This window comes from Elephantulus edwardii, unplaced genomic scaffold (genome assembly GCF_000299155.1).
Source record: "Elephantulus edwardii isolate Elephantulus edwardi_28Jun2011 unplaced genomic scaffold, EleEdw1.0 scaffold00174, whole genome shotgun sequence".
Lineage (NCBI taxonomy): Eukaryota > Metazoa > Chordata > Mammalia > Macroscelidea > Macroscelididae > Elephantulus > Elephantulus edwardii.
In genome coordinates this window covers 2,188,307-2,203,783 of record NW_006399924.1, presented here as the reverse complement: position 1 = coordinate 2,203,783, position 15,477 = coordinate 2,188,307, and the positions used below count along the sequence as shown (strand labels likewise).

Below are 15,477 nucleotides of genomic sequence, written 5' to 3'. Positions count from 1 at the left end.
ATGGCACATAACAACAACACTGAGAACCATGAGAAACACAAAACACTTAATTGTGCTCATTCGAAATCTTTATCTAGATCAAGAAGAGGCTGCTCTCAAGATAGAGCAAGGAAATATTGCATGGTATAAAATCAAGGGTGTGTGTCAAGAAAGTATCTTTTGTTCATGCTTATTCAATCTCTATGTTGAACAAATAATTTGTGAAGCTGAACTCTATGAATCATGGAGTTGTACAATTTGATGGGTGGGTGGGGGTGAGGGATATTGTAAGAATCTGTTCTCTAAATCAATGTATTCGAATTTTGTAAAGAAACTAGTATTAAAAAAAGAGAATGTAGTTATCAGGATGGGAGGAAAACTCAACAACCTGCACTATGCAGATAGCTTTGCTTGCTGAAAATGAGGACTTCAGGAGCGTGCTGCAGAAGATCAAGTAGTACAGCCTTCAGTATGGTTACATTTCAACATCAAGACAAATGACTAGATAAACACAATGTAGTGTATACAATGAAAGCGCTCTGTTGCCTTAGTAGTAAGCTGCACTGCAATCCTGAAGGCATGTGGCTCAAGGCCATCAGCTGCTCCATAGAAGGATGGGCAGTGTCCTCCTATGCAATTAAACGGACTCTGAAAACCTGCTGAAGAGTCAGCAATGGACCAGTTCTGACTCTACAGTACACAATAACAACAAAGAGAAATGTTTCTGATGCATGCCATGACATACACGAACACTGAAAATATGCTGAGCAAAACGTCAGTCACAAAAAGACAAATACTGTATGATCTCAGGTATATGAAATAAGCAAATATATAGAAACCAAAAATTATTAATGGCTAGACTACAGCCTTCAGTAGTTAACATTTCAACATCAAGAAAACAAAAATCCCCACCACTGGACCATTGTTGCCTATTGGTCCAGAGAGTTTGAAGAGGAGGGTATACAACCTGGAGTCTCAGCAGGGAAGAGCTAGAACTTTTTGGGTTCAGTAGAAAGTACAACCCAACTGATTAAGCAACAGTGAAATGACTCCTTTTCCTGCCTCCCCACCACCACTGGGCAAGAAAATGATTTCTAAAAAGTACGCAGAAGATTGCACCTCTTCTTCTGCACGTATGGAAGTCATTTCACTTTAGGCTGTAAGTTAGTATCCTTCCATTCACAAGATAGTACTTGTCTTCTCCATTTAACACACACACAATAAATAAGCATTATATCCTAGCACTTCACCTTCCTTCCTCCAGAATGAACTTCTACAATTACAAATACAGTTCAACTAATGTTGAATCTGGTTGGGGAAGGTGAGGAAGCTGGGGCCAGAAGATGATGGACTTTGATGTGACAAAATCGTCATGGCTGCTAAGGGAGGGACCTTTCTAATCCCTTGCAGCATCTGATAAAAAGGATACTTTTATTTAAATATGTACATAGTCTTACACACATAATATGAAGTACATGGATCTCTTGGAACCTTTTCATGTATCTCCAGCCAGCAAAGAACACTGGTCTTAAGATGGTAAGTATTTTACTTAAGAATTCTTGAAGTAAAAATGAGGGCAAGGGAAGAGAATGGAGCAGTTATTTCCTAGAACATAGAAAAATCACATTAATCTTTGTCCTTACAGAACTGTTCTGTAGGGTTTTCCATTTTTTTAAAAAATAAAATTTTAATTTTATACTAGTTTAAAGTTCATATACATTGTTTTTCACACCAGATCTTTCCCATTTCCTTTACCCACCCCTCCCCCGCCCATCAAATTATGAGATGTTATGAGTAAACTCCACCCCCCTTGGAGTCTTATAAATGTTCTACAATAATGGTCTTATACAGTATTTGTCCTTATGAGACTGAGTTAGTTCACTTAGTATAATGCTCTCCAATCCCTCCCAAGTTAGTGATTTACAAAATCATTGCTCCTGCATGCTGCGTAGTATTCCAACATGTGAATGCACCATAATTTCTCAACCTATTCAATTGTGGTTGTACATTTGGGCTGTTTCCATGTTTTTGTGATGGTGAATATGCTGCTATGAACATCAAAAAGGCAACTGTCAAGTTTATTTGGAGAGACCTGAAAAAGCAAAGCACTTCTGGAAAATAAAAATCAAGTGGGAAGTATAGTACTTCCTGACCTCAAAACCTGCACAGTGTTAGTAATCAAAACAGCATGGTACTGGTACAATAACAGGAACACAGACCAATGGAATAGAATTGTCAGCCCAGAAATGGACCCAGCTATCGATGGTCAACTGGTATTTGACAAGGAACTAAAACCTATCAAATGCGGAAATGAGCACCTCTTCAACAAATGGTGCTGGCAAAATGGGACTGCTATCTGCAGAAAGCTGAAACAGGATCCACATCTCACACTATATACAAAAATCAACTCAAGTTAGATCAGAGACCTGGTAGTAAAATCCAAAACCATAAAGTTCATTACAGACAAGCTGGGCCTAGACTATGGTATAAAGACTGTCAAATACAGCCAGAAATTCACAATCTGGAAAAGAAAAAGTTGATGAATGGGATCTCCTAAAGCTTAAATCCCTGTGCACATCAAAAACATCTTCCAATCGAGTGAAAAGAAAACCTGACTGGGAACAAATATTTGGCAATACCATTTCAGACAAGGGTCTCCTATCAAAAGTTTACAGAATCCTATAAGGCCTCCACAAAAAAAGATTGAGGACACATTTACAAAATGGGTAAAAGACGTGGAAAGACTTTCCACAGAAGGTGGTATTTGGATGGCCAACAGATACATGAAGAAATGTTCAAAATCAATGGCAATAAGAGAAAAGCAAATCAAAACCATAATGAGATGGTATCACCACTGCAGCAATGGCAAATTTTAACAGGACAGCAAGTAATAAATGTTGGAGAGAATGTAGCAAGACAGGAACTCACTGTTGGTGAGACTGTAAAATGGTACCACTCTGGAAGGCAGTTTGATGTTTCCTCAAAGCTGAACATGGAAATTCCATGACCCAGCTATTCCACTGCTTAGAATATACCGAGAGAATGAGAACTGAGGCAGACAGACAGACTTTTACACCAATGTTCATAGCAGTGTTATTCACCATCACAAGGGTTTTCAATGTTATGTCCTCTCAATAGTAGATGGTCAGGCCTGTCTTCCAACACACTCCCAGAGTGAGTTTGACATGCCAACTGGAACCATTCTGAGGGAACTGTGGTTGTGTAGTTTGTGAAGAGTTGAGTTGCTAACCTCAACGTGGTATCTTGAATCAATCATCAGCTCTGCAAGAGAAAGATGCACAATCTCCTTCAATGCAATTTGCAACCTCTCAAAACCCACTGGGGCATAGCTATGAGCCAGTTCTACCTCAACATCGGTAAGGTTGAGTTCTAACCATTTATGCCACCCTAAGACCACATACAGGAGCTCTGGTGGCCCAGTGGTAAGGAGCTGCACTACAATCCCAAAGGCATGCACTTCAAATCCACAAACCTCTCCATGGGAGAAAGATGGGCAGTGTCTTCCCTTGTGATTAAACTGCCTCTGAAAACCCACTGGAGGGTCCAGCTAAGGGGCCATTCTGACTTGAGATACACAAGATGACTCCATAAGGGAGTTCTGCAGCCTGGTGGTAAGAAGATGCACTGCAATCTCAAAGGCACATGGTTCAAATCCACAAACTGCTCTACAGATGGAATGGTAATCTCTTCCTGTGCGATTCACTGCTTCTGGAAACCCGACGGAGGGTCAGCTATGAGTTGGTCTGATTCTATGGCATACAATAAGATTCCATAATACTGATGTGCAAAGCCAAGCATAAGAGAACTTCTGACTGGCACCAATTTCATCTCATAAGAGAAATTGTTTGACAGCTTATTTAGAACTCCATATTTAATGTGTACAGAGAAAGCAGTGCCAAAACATAAAATGTTTAAAAAGATTTTAAAAAATCATAATACATATCATTGTGTTTTTCTAAAACCCATGCCTTCAAAACCACTGACCAATATCATAGATTAAAAACTTCCATGTTTATTTATATTATTAGTGCTAAACATCTTTCCCTATTTTTTTGGCGTGTTCACTGATTTATAAAGGGTTAAAGTTATTTATCCTTTGATATACAGCAATTACTTTGACACGAAATTGAGTTAGCAGGTCACTAAATGGTGTCTGCTTCACATCTGTAATTATGAACAGTGCCTGCCTCCTAAGATTTTTGTGATGATCAAATAATTTTCATTCACCCCTCAAGTGCTCAGATCTGTGCTCAGCACAAGCTAAGCTTTAGGTAACAGCTGATGATGACACTATTGATAACACAAAGACACTATATTTTTGAAGTCTTGTCTGATTAACAAAAAATTTATTTAGCATTACTTCTTATTAGACAAAGGTATAAGCAAAAACCTCCCAAAGTCTTGTACATGTGAAAGCTTTCCATAAAGAACTCTTGGATGCAAAATAAGACCCAAGGTAAGGACATACTTATATTGAATGCCTTAAGATTTTTTTTTTAATTGTTTCTTTTTAAGCTACAAAAATACTACCAAGCAGAAAGATTTTATTTTGCTAATATGTACACACAGAAATAATACAAAAGTTTCACATTCTATGGTTTCTAAACATTAAACCAATGGTTTCCGTAAAATGTTGGTCTTTCATGGTTCAGAAGAACTCAAATGGCTGATAGTCTGTGAAAGTTCATCCTTCTTTTCAGAAGTCTTGCCGGATGTTTTCTTTGTTTGCCTCTCCATGCTGCTGCTTTATTTGATAGATTTCATTTTCTAGTTGTACAATACTCCGTTCAATCTCATAATTCTTACTAACCAGGGATACCCAACTACAACAGAAAGAGAAACATTATCCAATGTACAATTTATTTTGGAAGATTTTATAGTACATATATTTATTTTTATTTAGTGTCATAACAAACTTTCAATTAAAAAAACAAAACAAAAGCCTGAGGCACAATTTAACGGGGTAAATACCATTTCTCTATTTCTGAAAACTGCATGTGAAATAACAATTATCTCAAAAACTAATTTTAAAAAAGAAAACGAGAAATTGCAAGTGGCCATCCAAGGCATGACTATTGGATTCTATGCCTGGAGCAACAGTGGAAGGAGAATCAGAAATAGGAAAAGGATATGAAATGTAAGGCTAACTGCCTCCATGAACAACTGCTTCCTCTGTCACGAGAGCAGAAGAAATGCACAGTATCCCCTACTATCATGGAACTCTTTATCTGAGATTGTATAGAAGAATTCTACTCAAAGGGTGACAGAATTTAAAATTCTCACCAACTCTACTACTTCCTGGAACCATGAGATATAAAACGAACCACTGAACCTACTACGTGGATATAAACGATAAAGCTTAAACTACAAATTACCTATGAAGTCATCTTAAACCAAACAAGTCTAGCTAATTTTACTAACTAGCAAAAAATGCCTGTCCTGAGCATTATGTTCTGTCTACATGAGACAACAATAACTCAAAAGATAAGACAGAGGGAGCTCTGGCAGACTAGTGGCAAGAAGTTGCACTGCAACCGCGAAGGCACATGGTTCAAATCTACTGACTGCTCTGCTGGAGAAGGAGGGGCAATCTCCTCCTGTACCAGTCAGATCCAATTTGACGGTACACACACTCTAAAAATAATAAATTTTTTTTAAAAAAAGATAAGACAGGAAACGTAGGGCCCCTAAATTTATGTTAAGAAAGAAAAATTCTGAAAGACAGGGAGAGAATAGCTCAAAGGATTTAACAGCATTACTAAATAGTACAAATAGCAACAAAGCATGGTTTTCTTGGGTATATATGCTCAGTATCACCACCACCACCAAAAGTGACAAACCGGGCATAGTTTAGAGCATCAGCAAAATAAGAGACAGAAAATGGTGTGATGAAAGATAGTGTTAAATACTGACAAAATTTAAACAGGTTAATAATCAAGAACTTTTAAAAAATGCTTTTAAAAAACAATTACAGATCAAGAAGCTGTCAATCATCTCACTTGAAAAAAATCTTTTTGAGAAGTGAAAACAAACATGCACACACACAAAGATCTAGAGTAACTTAAAAATGTGTAAAGATATATACACTAATAGATCTCTGTGTTGGGTACACGAGTATGAAGGTGGAGGAGAGGGTGGAGCAAGGAGAATATCATGGGATGAAGATAAATTTTCTCAAAGGGTAGAGATATGACAAAGCAAAAATGGGAATAAAGAAATTTAGGTGATTTATAGGGATTTAAGATTAAATTTTCTCTTAAGGAGCAATCTCCTCCTGTATGAGAAATTCACTGGAGAGTCAGGTTCTGACTAGTGTGCAGGGAGTTCTGAAGGTTTTGGAAAGGATTCCCTTTAAGGTGGCAACAGTTAAGTGCCAGCTGGTAAATGAAAATGTTGGCAGTTCAAACCCACCAAATGGTGCCCTTGGAAAAATCTGGTAATGTGCTTCTGTAAAGATTCTTACTCATTGCCACTGAGATGAAACTGATTCATAGCTGACTCTCCAGCCATCTTTAGAGGCTGTAAATTGCACAGAAAGAGGACTGCACATCTTACTCCCAAGAAGCAGCTGGTAGATTTGAACTACCTATCTTTGGGTCGGCAGTGCTCTACCCACTAGGTCACCAGCGTTCCTTCCTGGAAAACTGTATAAAACAGTTTCATGGAAAACAACATTTAGAAATCTGCATAGATTAATAAATGTGTGTAAATGTAAATTTTAAAAAATGGAATGTCTTCCCTTTAAAAAGGGAAGAAAAGGAAGATACTCCCTCCTACAAGGTCTAAGAAAAAGATAACTTCTTTAGTTCTTTTTGAAAGGAAAACACAGGCAGAATCCTATTCAGAATCAGAGTTCTTACACTGAACACAGGGCTAAGGCCAGGGTCATTGAACAGAAATGTAAATCTTAATTAGAACTCTCACTACCTTCTAATTAGAACTCTCACTACCTTCTAACTCACCCATCAGAAAGGGGCCATAATGAAAGGTGGGGCCAGAAGGGAGTACTTCTTTGATATTATGAAAATGCCTCTAAATACTTTTGAATTATACCTTGATCTAAAAAAAAAAACAACAAAAAAAAACTCAAACAAAAAGTGCTAATTATAAAGATAATGGAATTATAGGTACTTACGTTGACTCCATTTCTCTCAATTTGGACCCAGCTGTCAGTTGCATATTCTTTCGCTGCCAGTTTAAATCTTGAATATGTTTCCTATAGAACATGATTTATACAATTAAGTAAATCACACTTTAATATAAGACTAAAAACACCAAAGAAGTCAATGACTAATACATGGCTTTATATTTAAACCCTTGAGAACAAGAACACAAACTCACATACACACACATTAAGCTGCTTCCAACAATTAACTTCTAATAATCTTCCCCCTACAAATTTCATATTCACATGAAAAACTAACAAACATACACACAGAGAAAGCTGTCTTCCCCACGTTGTTCTCTGCCCCAGTTTGGAAGAGTTTTTTAGTTTGGTGAATAGCCATTTAGGCTCTATTCAATCATAAGCAGGTACACAGTGATTCTTTTGTTACATACACTCAGATTACCCATGCTATTCTGTTACTTTTGTCCTTCAATTCTTCACTATGTCTTTGACTTACTTGGCAGAGACATGGTCCTCATGCCCATTTCTCCTCTACTTACTGAAAGCCCAGTGCTGGGAGCTCGAAAGAGAGTAGATCAATCTTTTACTCTCACATGGCTAAAACCTCAGAGATTTCTCTCCCCACTTTATTTCATATTTATTATAGGTTCACATTCTAAAACAACAGGAATAAATAATTTACCTTAATTTCTGGAGCTCTTTTTGAGCATGTTCAATCATGTGAACCAGATTTCTAAAGAAGGAAAAGAAAATATGTTAAAACTTATTCATACCAACTAAAAATCATCTATCTGGCTGATTAAAGTTAAGCACTTCTTCTAAAAAAGCAGTTAACCTTGTATGCCAAGCACCATATTAAGTACTTTATAAATTATGTTCTTTTCAGTTATTGTTGAGTCGACCCTTAATTCATACAACTCCATGAAAAATGGGATCATACAACTGTGATTACAACAAGAACTAATAATACTATTCTATTCACAACCAGAATTAACAGGCTGAACACAGGGATTTTAATTGGCTGTCTTTTGGGAAATAGATAACCAGGCCTTTCTCCCCAGTCTTAGTCTAGAAACTGCCTTGTAACCTGTTCAGCATCTCACAAGCCTCCAGAGGGAAATGGACAATGTTCTACAGTGCTGTGACTTTCAGAGAACCTGAGTTTTTTTGCCCAAAAGATAAAGAATTCTACCAGTGATCACTAGTGCCCTTTATAAGTATGTTGTTTTAGGTGCCACCACATTGATTCTAACTCCTTTAGAAACACGAGTTACAAAAAAACAGCTAATCTAATTTCCACAGGAATTTTTGAAATAGGTAGAATTTATTGCGCCATGTGAAAGATGGTGCCAGAACAGGTAAGTTTTTAATCCGTTACACAGAGAGCTGCTGAAAGTCATAGTTGACACAATGGTACTATTATAACAACAACAACAACATATGAAAATGGGTCTTGTCAACTTTACAGCTCATTTACCTGATTTTGAGGATGTATGGCATTTTTTAAAAATCATGACTCTTTTCATAGATGGAAACAGCTGGTAAGGGTACAACTATTTAGATCCTTTCATACCTCTTTTATTTTGTGTCTACAGCTATCATTCCACTCACTCTTCCTTTCTACTGCTAGACAGAGAGAAGAGAGGAAGAGAAAAACTGTTGTGGAAGGCTGATGTGCTCTGACCCACTCAGGGAAAGCTGACAATACAGAACACTATGTGATTATGGTGATGAAGAATTGCATAAAAGTGAATGATGGGATAAAGAAGAAAATTTTAAAAAAGTAATTCAAGAACAGATTTCAATTTCTTTTGTTTCTGAAATAATAGTTTTAATGAGACATAGCTCATATACCATATCAATTTCCTTTCAAGGTGGCTCAATCCTCTTCCTGGCCCATTTTAACCACATTCACCACTGCACACAATGTATTATTTTCCTGCGCCAAAATACTGACTACTGGTTATTTTGTATCATCTCCTATCTCCAACTAGATAAAGTTCTTGAATAGAAGGATCACATATTGCTCACTGCAATAAGATAAACAACACAACTGAAAAATGGGCACAGGATATGAACAGACACTTCACTAAAGAAAACATTCAGATGGCCAACAAACACATGAAGAAATGTTCAAAATCCCTAGCTCTAAGAGGGATGAAAATCAAAGAGATACCATCTCATCCCAGTAAAAATAGCAAAATTTAACAGAACAGCAAACAACAAATGCTGGTGAGATTGTGGAGAAACTGGAACCCTTATTCACTGTTGATGGGAATGTAAAATGATGCATCCACTGTGGAAGGTGGTGTGGTGCTTTCTCAAAAAGTTGCAAATAGAGATACCATTTGACCCAGCAATTCCACTACTGGGAATTTACCCTAAAGAAACCATAGCCACCACCCAAACAGATATAAACAGACCCATGTTTATTGCAGCTTTGTTCACAATAGCAAAGAGCTGGAAACAACCTAAGTGCCCATCAACAAACAAATGGCTAGAGAAGTTGTGGTATATGCACACATTAGAATACTATGTTGCATTGAAAAACAAGGAACTCATGAATTATTATACAAAATGGGTGACCCTGAAATACACTATGCTGAGTGAAATATCTCAGTCACAAAGGGACAACTACTGCTTAATGCCACTGTTGTAAAGCAGGACTGACATCAAGGTTGGGGAGAATCTAAGAAAAGGGGATAAATAATGTATACTGAATTGAAACAGATGAGGGAGAGAACTATATAAAAAGGATATGGAATTAAGCATTATTGTCACAACAAGAGTTTAGAATTAAAGTTGCATAGCAGAGTGAACTGGGGGGACTGTGTAACAATGATAGAATTAAAAAAAAAAGATAAATAGATGGTTTGAATTGATTAAATTTCATTATTAAGTATCTTCACCCCAACCCCATTTTTCCTTTCATTCTCCCTTGCAAGATAGTCACAAAAGAAACAAGTTGTCTGTTATATATGCAGCATTTTTCATATTCTGGGCTTTGCTCATTGGATCTTTATGTTGTCAAAGAAGTCAAAATTAGTTTTCTAAAGATCTGAAGAAATTTATTTAACATTTGTCTTGCTTTACTTTATACAGGTGTTTCAAGAAAGATTCTCTAACCAAATAGTTTGATATATAGTCATGAGATTTACTGGTTTTTACTTCCTTTACTTTCTTAAATTATTAACGACTTAGGAATTTTAGGATCAAAAGGACCAAAGATAGAATCTAAATTTTAGACTTTACAACTAAGGAAACAGAGATCTAGACAGATACTAAGTGGTAAAGCTAGTTACACAGAGCAGAAATTGGTGCTTAGGTGCTAGTTCTGGCAGTAAAATTCTTTCTGGGATTCTCCAATTATAAGGAATTCTCGTATTTAAGATTGCATACTATTGAATGGTTGTTATTGTATGCCACAGAGTCAGAATGGACCCATAGTTAACTCTCCAGCAGGTTTTCAGAGGCAGTAAAGCACACCAGAGGAGAGTGTTCATCCTTCTTCCACAGAGTAGCTGGTGGATTCGAACCACATGCCTTTGGGCCTTTTGCAGCAGTGTGTCTATTAATTTCTAAATGAGACCTCTGTATTTCTGAAATTTGAGGTAGGTCTCAAGGGCAGTGACCTTTAATAAGGGTAGAGTCAGAGCTTACTTGTGTTTATTTTATTCCACATAAAATAATTTGTCCCTCCTTCCACTTTAAAAAATACCAGAGCTCTAGTGGCAAGAAGGTGCACTGGAATACTAGAGGTACGCAGTTTGAATCCACCAGATGCTCTGCTGGAGAATGGCGGGCAATCTTCTCCTGTACCAGTTAGATTTGATTTAACAGTACACACACAAAAAACAATAAATTAAAAAAAATAAATAAATAAAAATACCAGAGCTATACCTCAGAAAAATAAACACAAAATAAAAGGTTCTTACTCATTGTATACTTTCCAGGCGTTGCATCCATGCTGCGACATTAGTTCTAGATTTTCAATTCGAACTGCTTGATGTTCTAATTGGGCCATAGAATTATTTACACATTCTTGCCATGCAGTAATATCATTTTTCTGACCTGAGGAAGGGGCTGGAAGCTCATACCTAAAACAAAACAACAGAAAAAAGAACATAAAATCATATATTCACCAAATCTACATTCCTTCTAACAGAAAGTTCTACAGGTCTATCTATATTGTAAATACCACTAAAGACTGAAAATAAGATGCACACTTCACAATATGAAGAAACCTCTTTTACCTAAGAATTTACTGATTTACAAATAAGATTTAATAGAGGGACAGACATCATGCTGGGTAGGGTACAGGGACAGCGCAGGAGGGGAAGACCCTCTATGAGGTGGATTGATTCAGTGACTGGGGTAATAGGGATGGGTGTGTCAGAGGCAATGCGGTTGGCACAGGATAGAGCAGGGTTTAGGGCTGTTGTACATAGGGTCGCTATGAGTCGCAAACGACTCGCCGGCACATAACAACAACAACAATCACTAAAAATTACTCATTTCAATGACAAGCAAGCGGAAGCTATGACACATTCACTGAAAGTAGTTACATTAATTCTTAAATGATGTTATAGAATATTTAATAATATTAACATATCTGTAATACATTAAGGGGGAAAAAACAGGATACAGAAACTGTTACTATATGTGTTTAGGGGTTTTTTTGTTGTTGTTGTAAAAATAATGAAAGTAACTTACAGGTAGTGGGCAAAAGGGGGGGGGCAAGTGACCTGTACGGGGACAAATCCGTGACTTTGGCATTATTAACACCAGGCTCTAACCAACTGAGCTAACTGGCCAACTTGTTACTCTATTTGTAAAGCAAGCGTGCGTGCGCGCACACACCCACCCCCACACACCCACCCTCCTAGAGGAAGAGACAGGTCAAATAGAAGAATCCTCTGCATTTGGCTGACTTTGTATCATCTCTTTCTTCAATACTGCCAATATACTCAGTAAATATAGGTATGAGTCTAAGACACAGCTATTTTAAATTGATCCAGTACACAAATATCAGGTGGCATAGGGGTTTTACTGATGAAAATGGCTTTCCTAGGACTTTGACTTACACCATGTGGGTGGGTGAGCACATGCAAACAGGATGTACAGACTATCCGTGAGATTAGCCAGTTTTGCCATTCCATTAGATTTAAATTGAGCACTTCAGTGGCAGAAATGGACAATCTCACTACTAGTTAAGAAGCAGCAGCAGAGAATGCATCACATGTCCTCAGGGCCAGAGATTCCTGCACTAGCCAGACCAGGACCTACACAAGAGTAATACCAATAGCTGCAGTAGAGAACGAGAAACCGACATCAGAGAGCTAATTGGAACTGCTGCTTGTCCTTTGTCCAAACTGGATGTCAGCTAACAATTTCCTGATCTAAGTCATGGCATTTACAATTGTTTCATATGGATGTGGAAGCTGGAATATGAATAAGGAAGATAAAGTGATGCCTCTGAATACTGGCCCTGTGTTCATGCCCTAGAGCAACTCACAGATTATACCAATTAAAACCAGAAAAAATATAAAGGACACAAAGAGTGAAGTCTGGGACAGGTCTCAGCTCAGAGCTTCATGTTCCTAGGAATGTGTGACCCTCTCCGGTGCTTATCTTCTTCCATGAACCATCCATGCTGAGGGCTTTTGTTTAGCTTCACTGCATAGTTAGGACTGTGGCCTCACTGGATATGCAAGATTGACTAAATTACAACCTCCTCTATTTCTGGAGTTAACTTATTAGGTAGGGTCTTGTGGCCTGTCTAGACCTTCTTTGCATAGTCCTCAAAGCATTTTCACTATGAATGCATCATTAAAAAGTTACTTTTCCAAGACTTTTCACAGAGGAAGATATTCAGATAGCCAAGAAATTCTAGGAACTCTTACACACTGTTGGTGGGATTATAAAGTGGCACAACCATCAGGAAGGCAGTTTAGCATTTCCTCAGAAAGCTGAACATGGAAATTCGCTATGGCTCAGCTCTCCCACCGCAGTGAAGGAGGGGGCAATCTCCTCCTGTACCGTCAGATCTGATTTGACGGTACACGTAAAAAAAAATAAAATAAAATCAAAAGATGTGTGGTTGTTTTTTTTTTTTAAATTACTTTTCCAAACAGTCAATGTTCTAAATAAATAAATAAATAAAATCCTTTTCTTTAACTTAAAAAAAAAAATTCCAAGGGTTATCTTTTGGTTAAGGCTTCTGGGCTATCTTCAAAAGCAAAAGCTCAAACAGAGGTCTTTTTCTCAAACCCTTTTCCTTGTAGGATTCATTGTGATGTATTACTTATGATTCTCACAGTTCCACAGTATTTTAGCAGTGAAAGACAGTTCAAGTGTTATCTAATTGTTTGAAAGTAAGTAACAAAAGGTGTTTGTCTGACCCTGATCCTAAAGGAAAGGAAGGATAAACAGTGGTAAGGGAGGGGTTGAAGACAGTTAATCCAAAGTGTTTCTCTTTTACAAGAGTAAAGCAGAAATCATAATAACTCATAGTATGCTAATTTGCACTTCTTGTGCTCTATCCATTTAGAATACATAATTCACTGACTTTTAATATATTCACATATATGATCATCCATTACCGTAATAATTTTTGAACCTTTTAATAATTTCATAATAATACTATATTCATGGGTGGGGTGTCAGATCCTTGAAAACTGGCTTTTTCCAGTTAGCCTTCACTGGAGGCATGCTATCCAGCTTCCTTAACTGCAAACATGTGGTCTTGCAAATCATCAATAGCTGTGGGACCAATATGAGAAAGCGAGAGCTCCCACATTGTGAAGAACCCTGGTGAAGGTAGTGGAAAAAGGAGAAGAGAGGTGTAGCAAGGTATAATCAAAGGACGCCTGTGTTTAAGCTACAGTTAAAATTTTTGTTTGCTGTGCTTGCTTTGGCAGCACATATACGAAAATTGCAACGACAGAGAGAAGATTAGCATGGCACCTGTGCAAAGATGACATGCAAATTAGTGAAGCATTCCATACTACATATATGTGAACAGGGAAGAATCAGATGTCTGATTAAGGAAACTCCCTCTGAAATTCTTAAATATGCACCTCACTTCAGTTCATGATATTTCCTTGGTGTTGGAATTTAAAAATTCTTACTTTTAAATAATGGTTATTAAAGAGGATTATATGAACTACTCTTGTGGAAAAGAAAAAGAAAACAAATCAAAATTCAAACCCACAGGTGTGCAGTCAGTTTTAATTCACAGTAACTAACAGAACAGAGTAGAACTGCCCCTAGGGTCTTGCGGCTGTGAATCTTTACAGACACTGCCACACACGTCTTTCTTCCATGAACTGGCTAGTTCATTCATCTGCTGACGTTTTGGTTTGCAGCATAACTCTTAACCTAGGGTACCATGAAGGTTCCTTGTTACATTTAAAATCATACAGGATTTTCCCCATTTACTTTAACATGATTATAGCATAGCTTTACTTTTAAATTCAAGTGAACAATGGTCCAGCCTTACTGAACCTAGAAATAGGACTTACCGTTTCATACTGAGCAACTCAATTGGTTGTCGAGCAGCCAGTCTTTCAAACTCATTTCTCATTATGTCAGTCTAATGTTAAAAAAAGAGAAATGGAGGGGGGGAAGGGGGGAGAAATGATTAGTCATAACACTGTAATTACAAAGTAAAATGAACAAGCACTAAACAACTAAGAAATCTATCCTACTTAGGTATTTACAAGTTATCATGTCAGCTGCTACAACTCTGACTCAAAGCAATCCTGTGTGCCAGAGGGGGACATGATAGGATGGTGGGAGTAGTATGTGAGCAGGGGTGGGGGGAACAGGAGCAAACTAATCCTAAATTAGTGGTTCTCAAGCCCAGTAACACATTAGAATCAATTAGGGATCTTGGAGAAAAGAATTCCACCCTGATAATCTCTCCTTAAGTGAGTGGGACTAGTGATAGTACTTGTTTTTAACGTTGATCCTAAAGTAAAGTCAGTGCTGAGAACCAGGAAACTAAGTATTCACTGGGAAGTAGAAGAGCGAGGAATTGGACAGAAAAGACTTAGCTTCAAGGCTATGGGTTTACACCTTTTTTTTTTGGTTCTTTCCCAAATTCCTGCTTTTAAGTATGCTAATTTGCACTTCTTGTGCTCTATCCATTTAGAATACATAATTCACTGACTTTTAGTATATTCACATATATGATCATCCATTACCGTAATAATTTTTGAACCTTTTAATAATTTCATAATAATACTATATTCATGGGTGGGGTGTCAGATCCTTGAAAACTGGCTTTTCTAGCCATTGATAGCCTTCATTGGAGGCATGATATCCAGCTTCCTTAACTGCAAACA

The 15,477-nt window shown here is 37.4% G+C and overlaps 1 protein-coding gene across 1 annotated transcript in view; it reads right to left on the bottom strand.

The window, feature by feature from the left end:
• Positions 1-4,696: 4,696 nt before the first annotated feature.
• The window catches only part of BCAS2 (breast carcinoma amplified sequence 2), a 15,452-nt gene continuing 4,671 nt past the window's right edge, over positions 4,697-15,477 (bottom strand). The window contains exons 3-7 of the mRNA XM_006895689.1: positions 14,653-14,723; positions 11,065-11,226; positions 7,812-7,862; positions 7,136-7,216; positions 4,697-4,823 (exon numbers count right to left, since the gene is read on the bottom strand). Of these exons, the coding sequence (XP_006895751.1) occupies positions 4,697-4,823; positions 7,136-7,216; positions 7,812-7,862; positions 11,065-11,226; positions 14,653-14,723 (492 nt within the window). The remainder of the gene's footprint in view (positions 4,824-7,135; positions 7,217-7,811; positions 7,863-11,064; positions 11,227-14,652; positions 14,724-15,477) is intronic.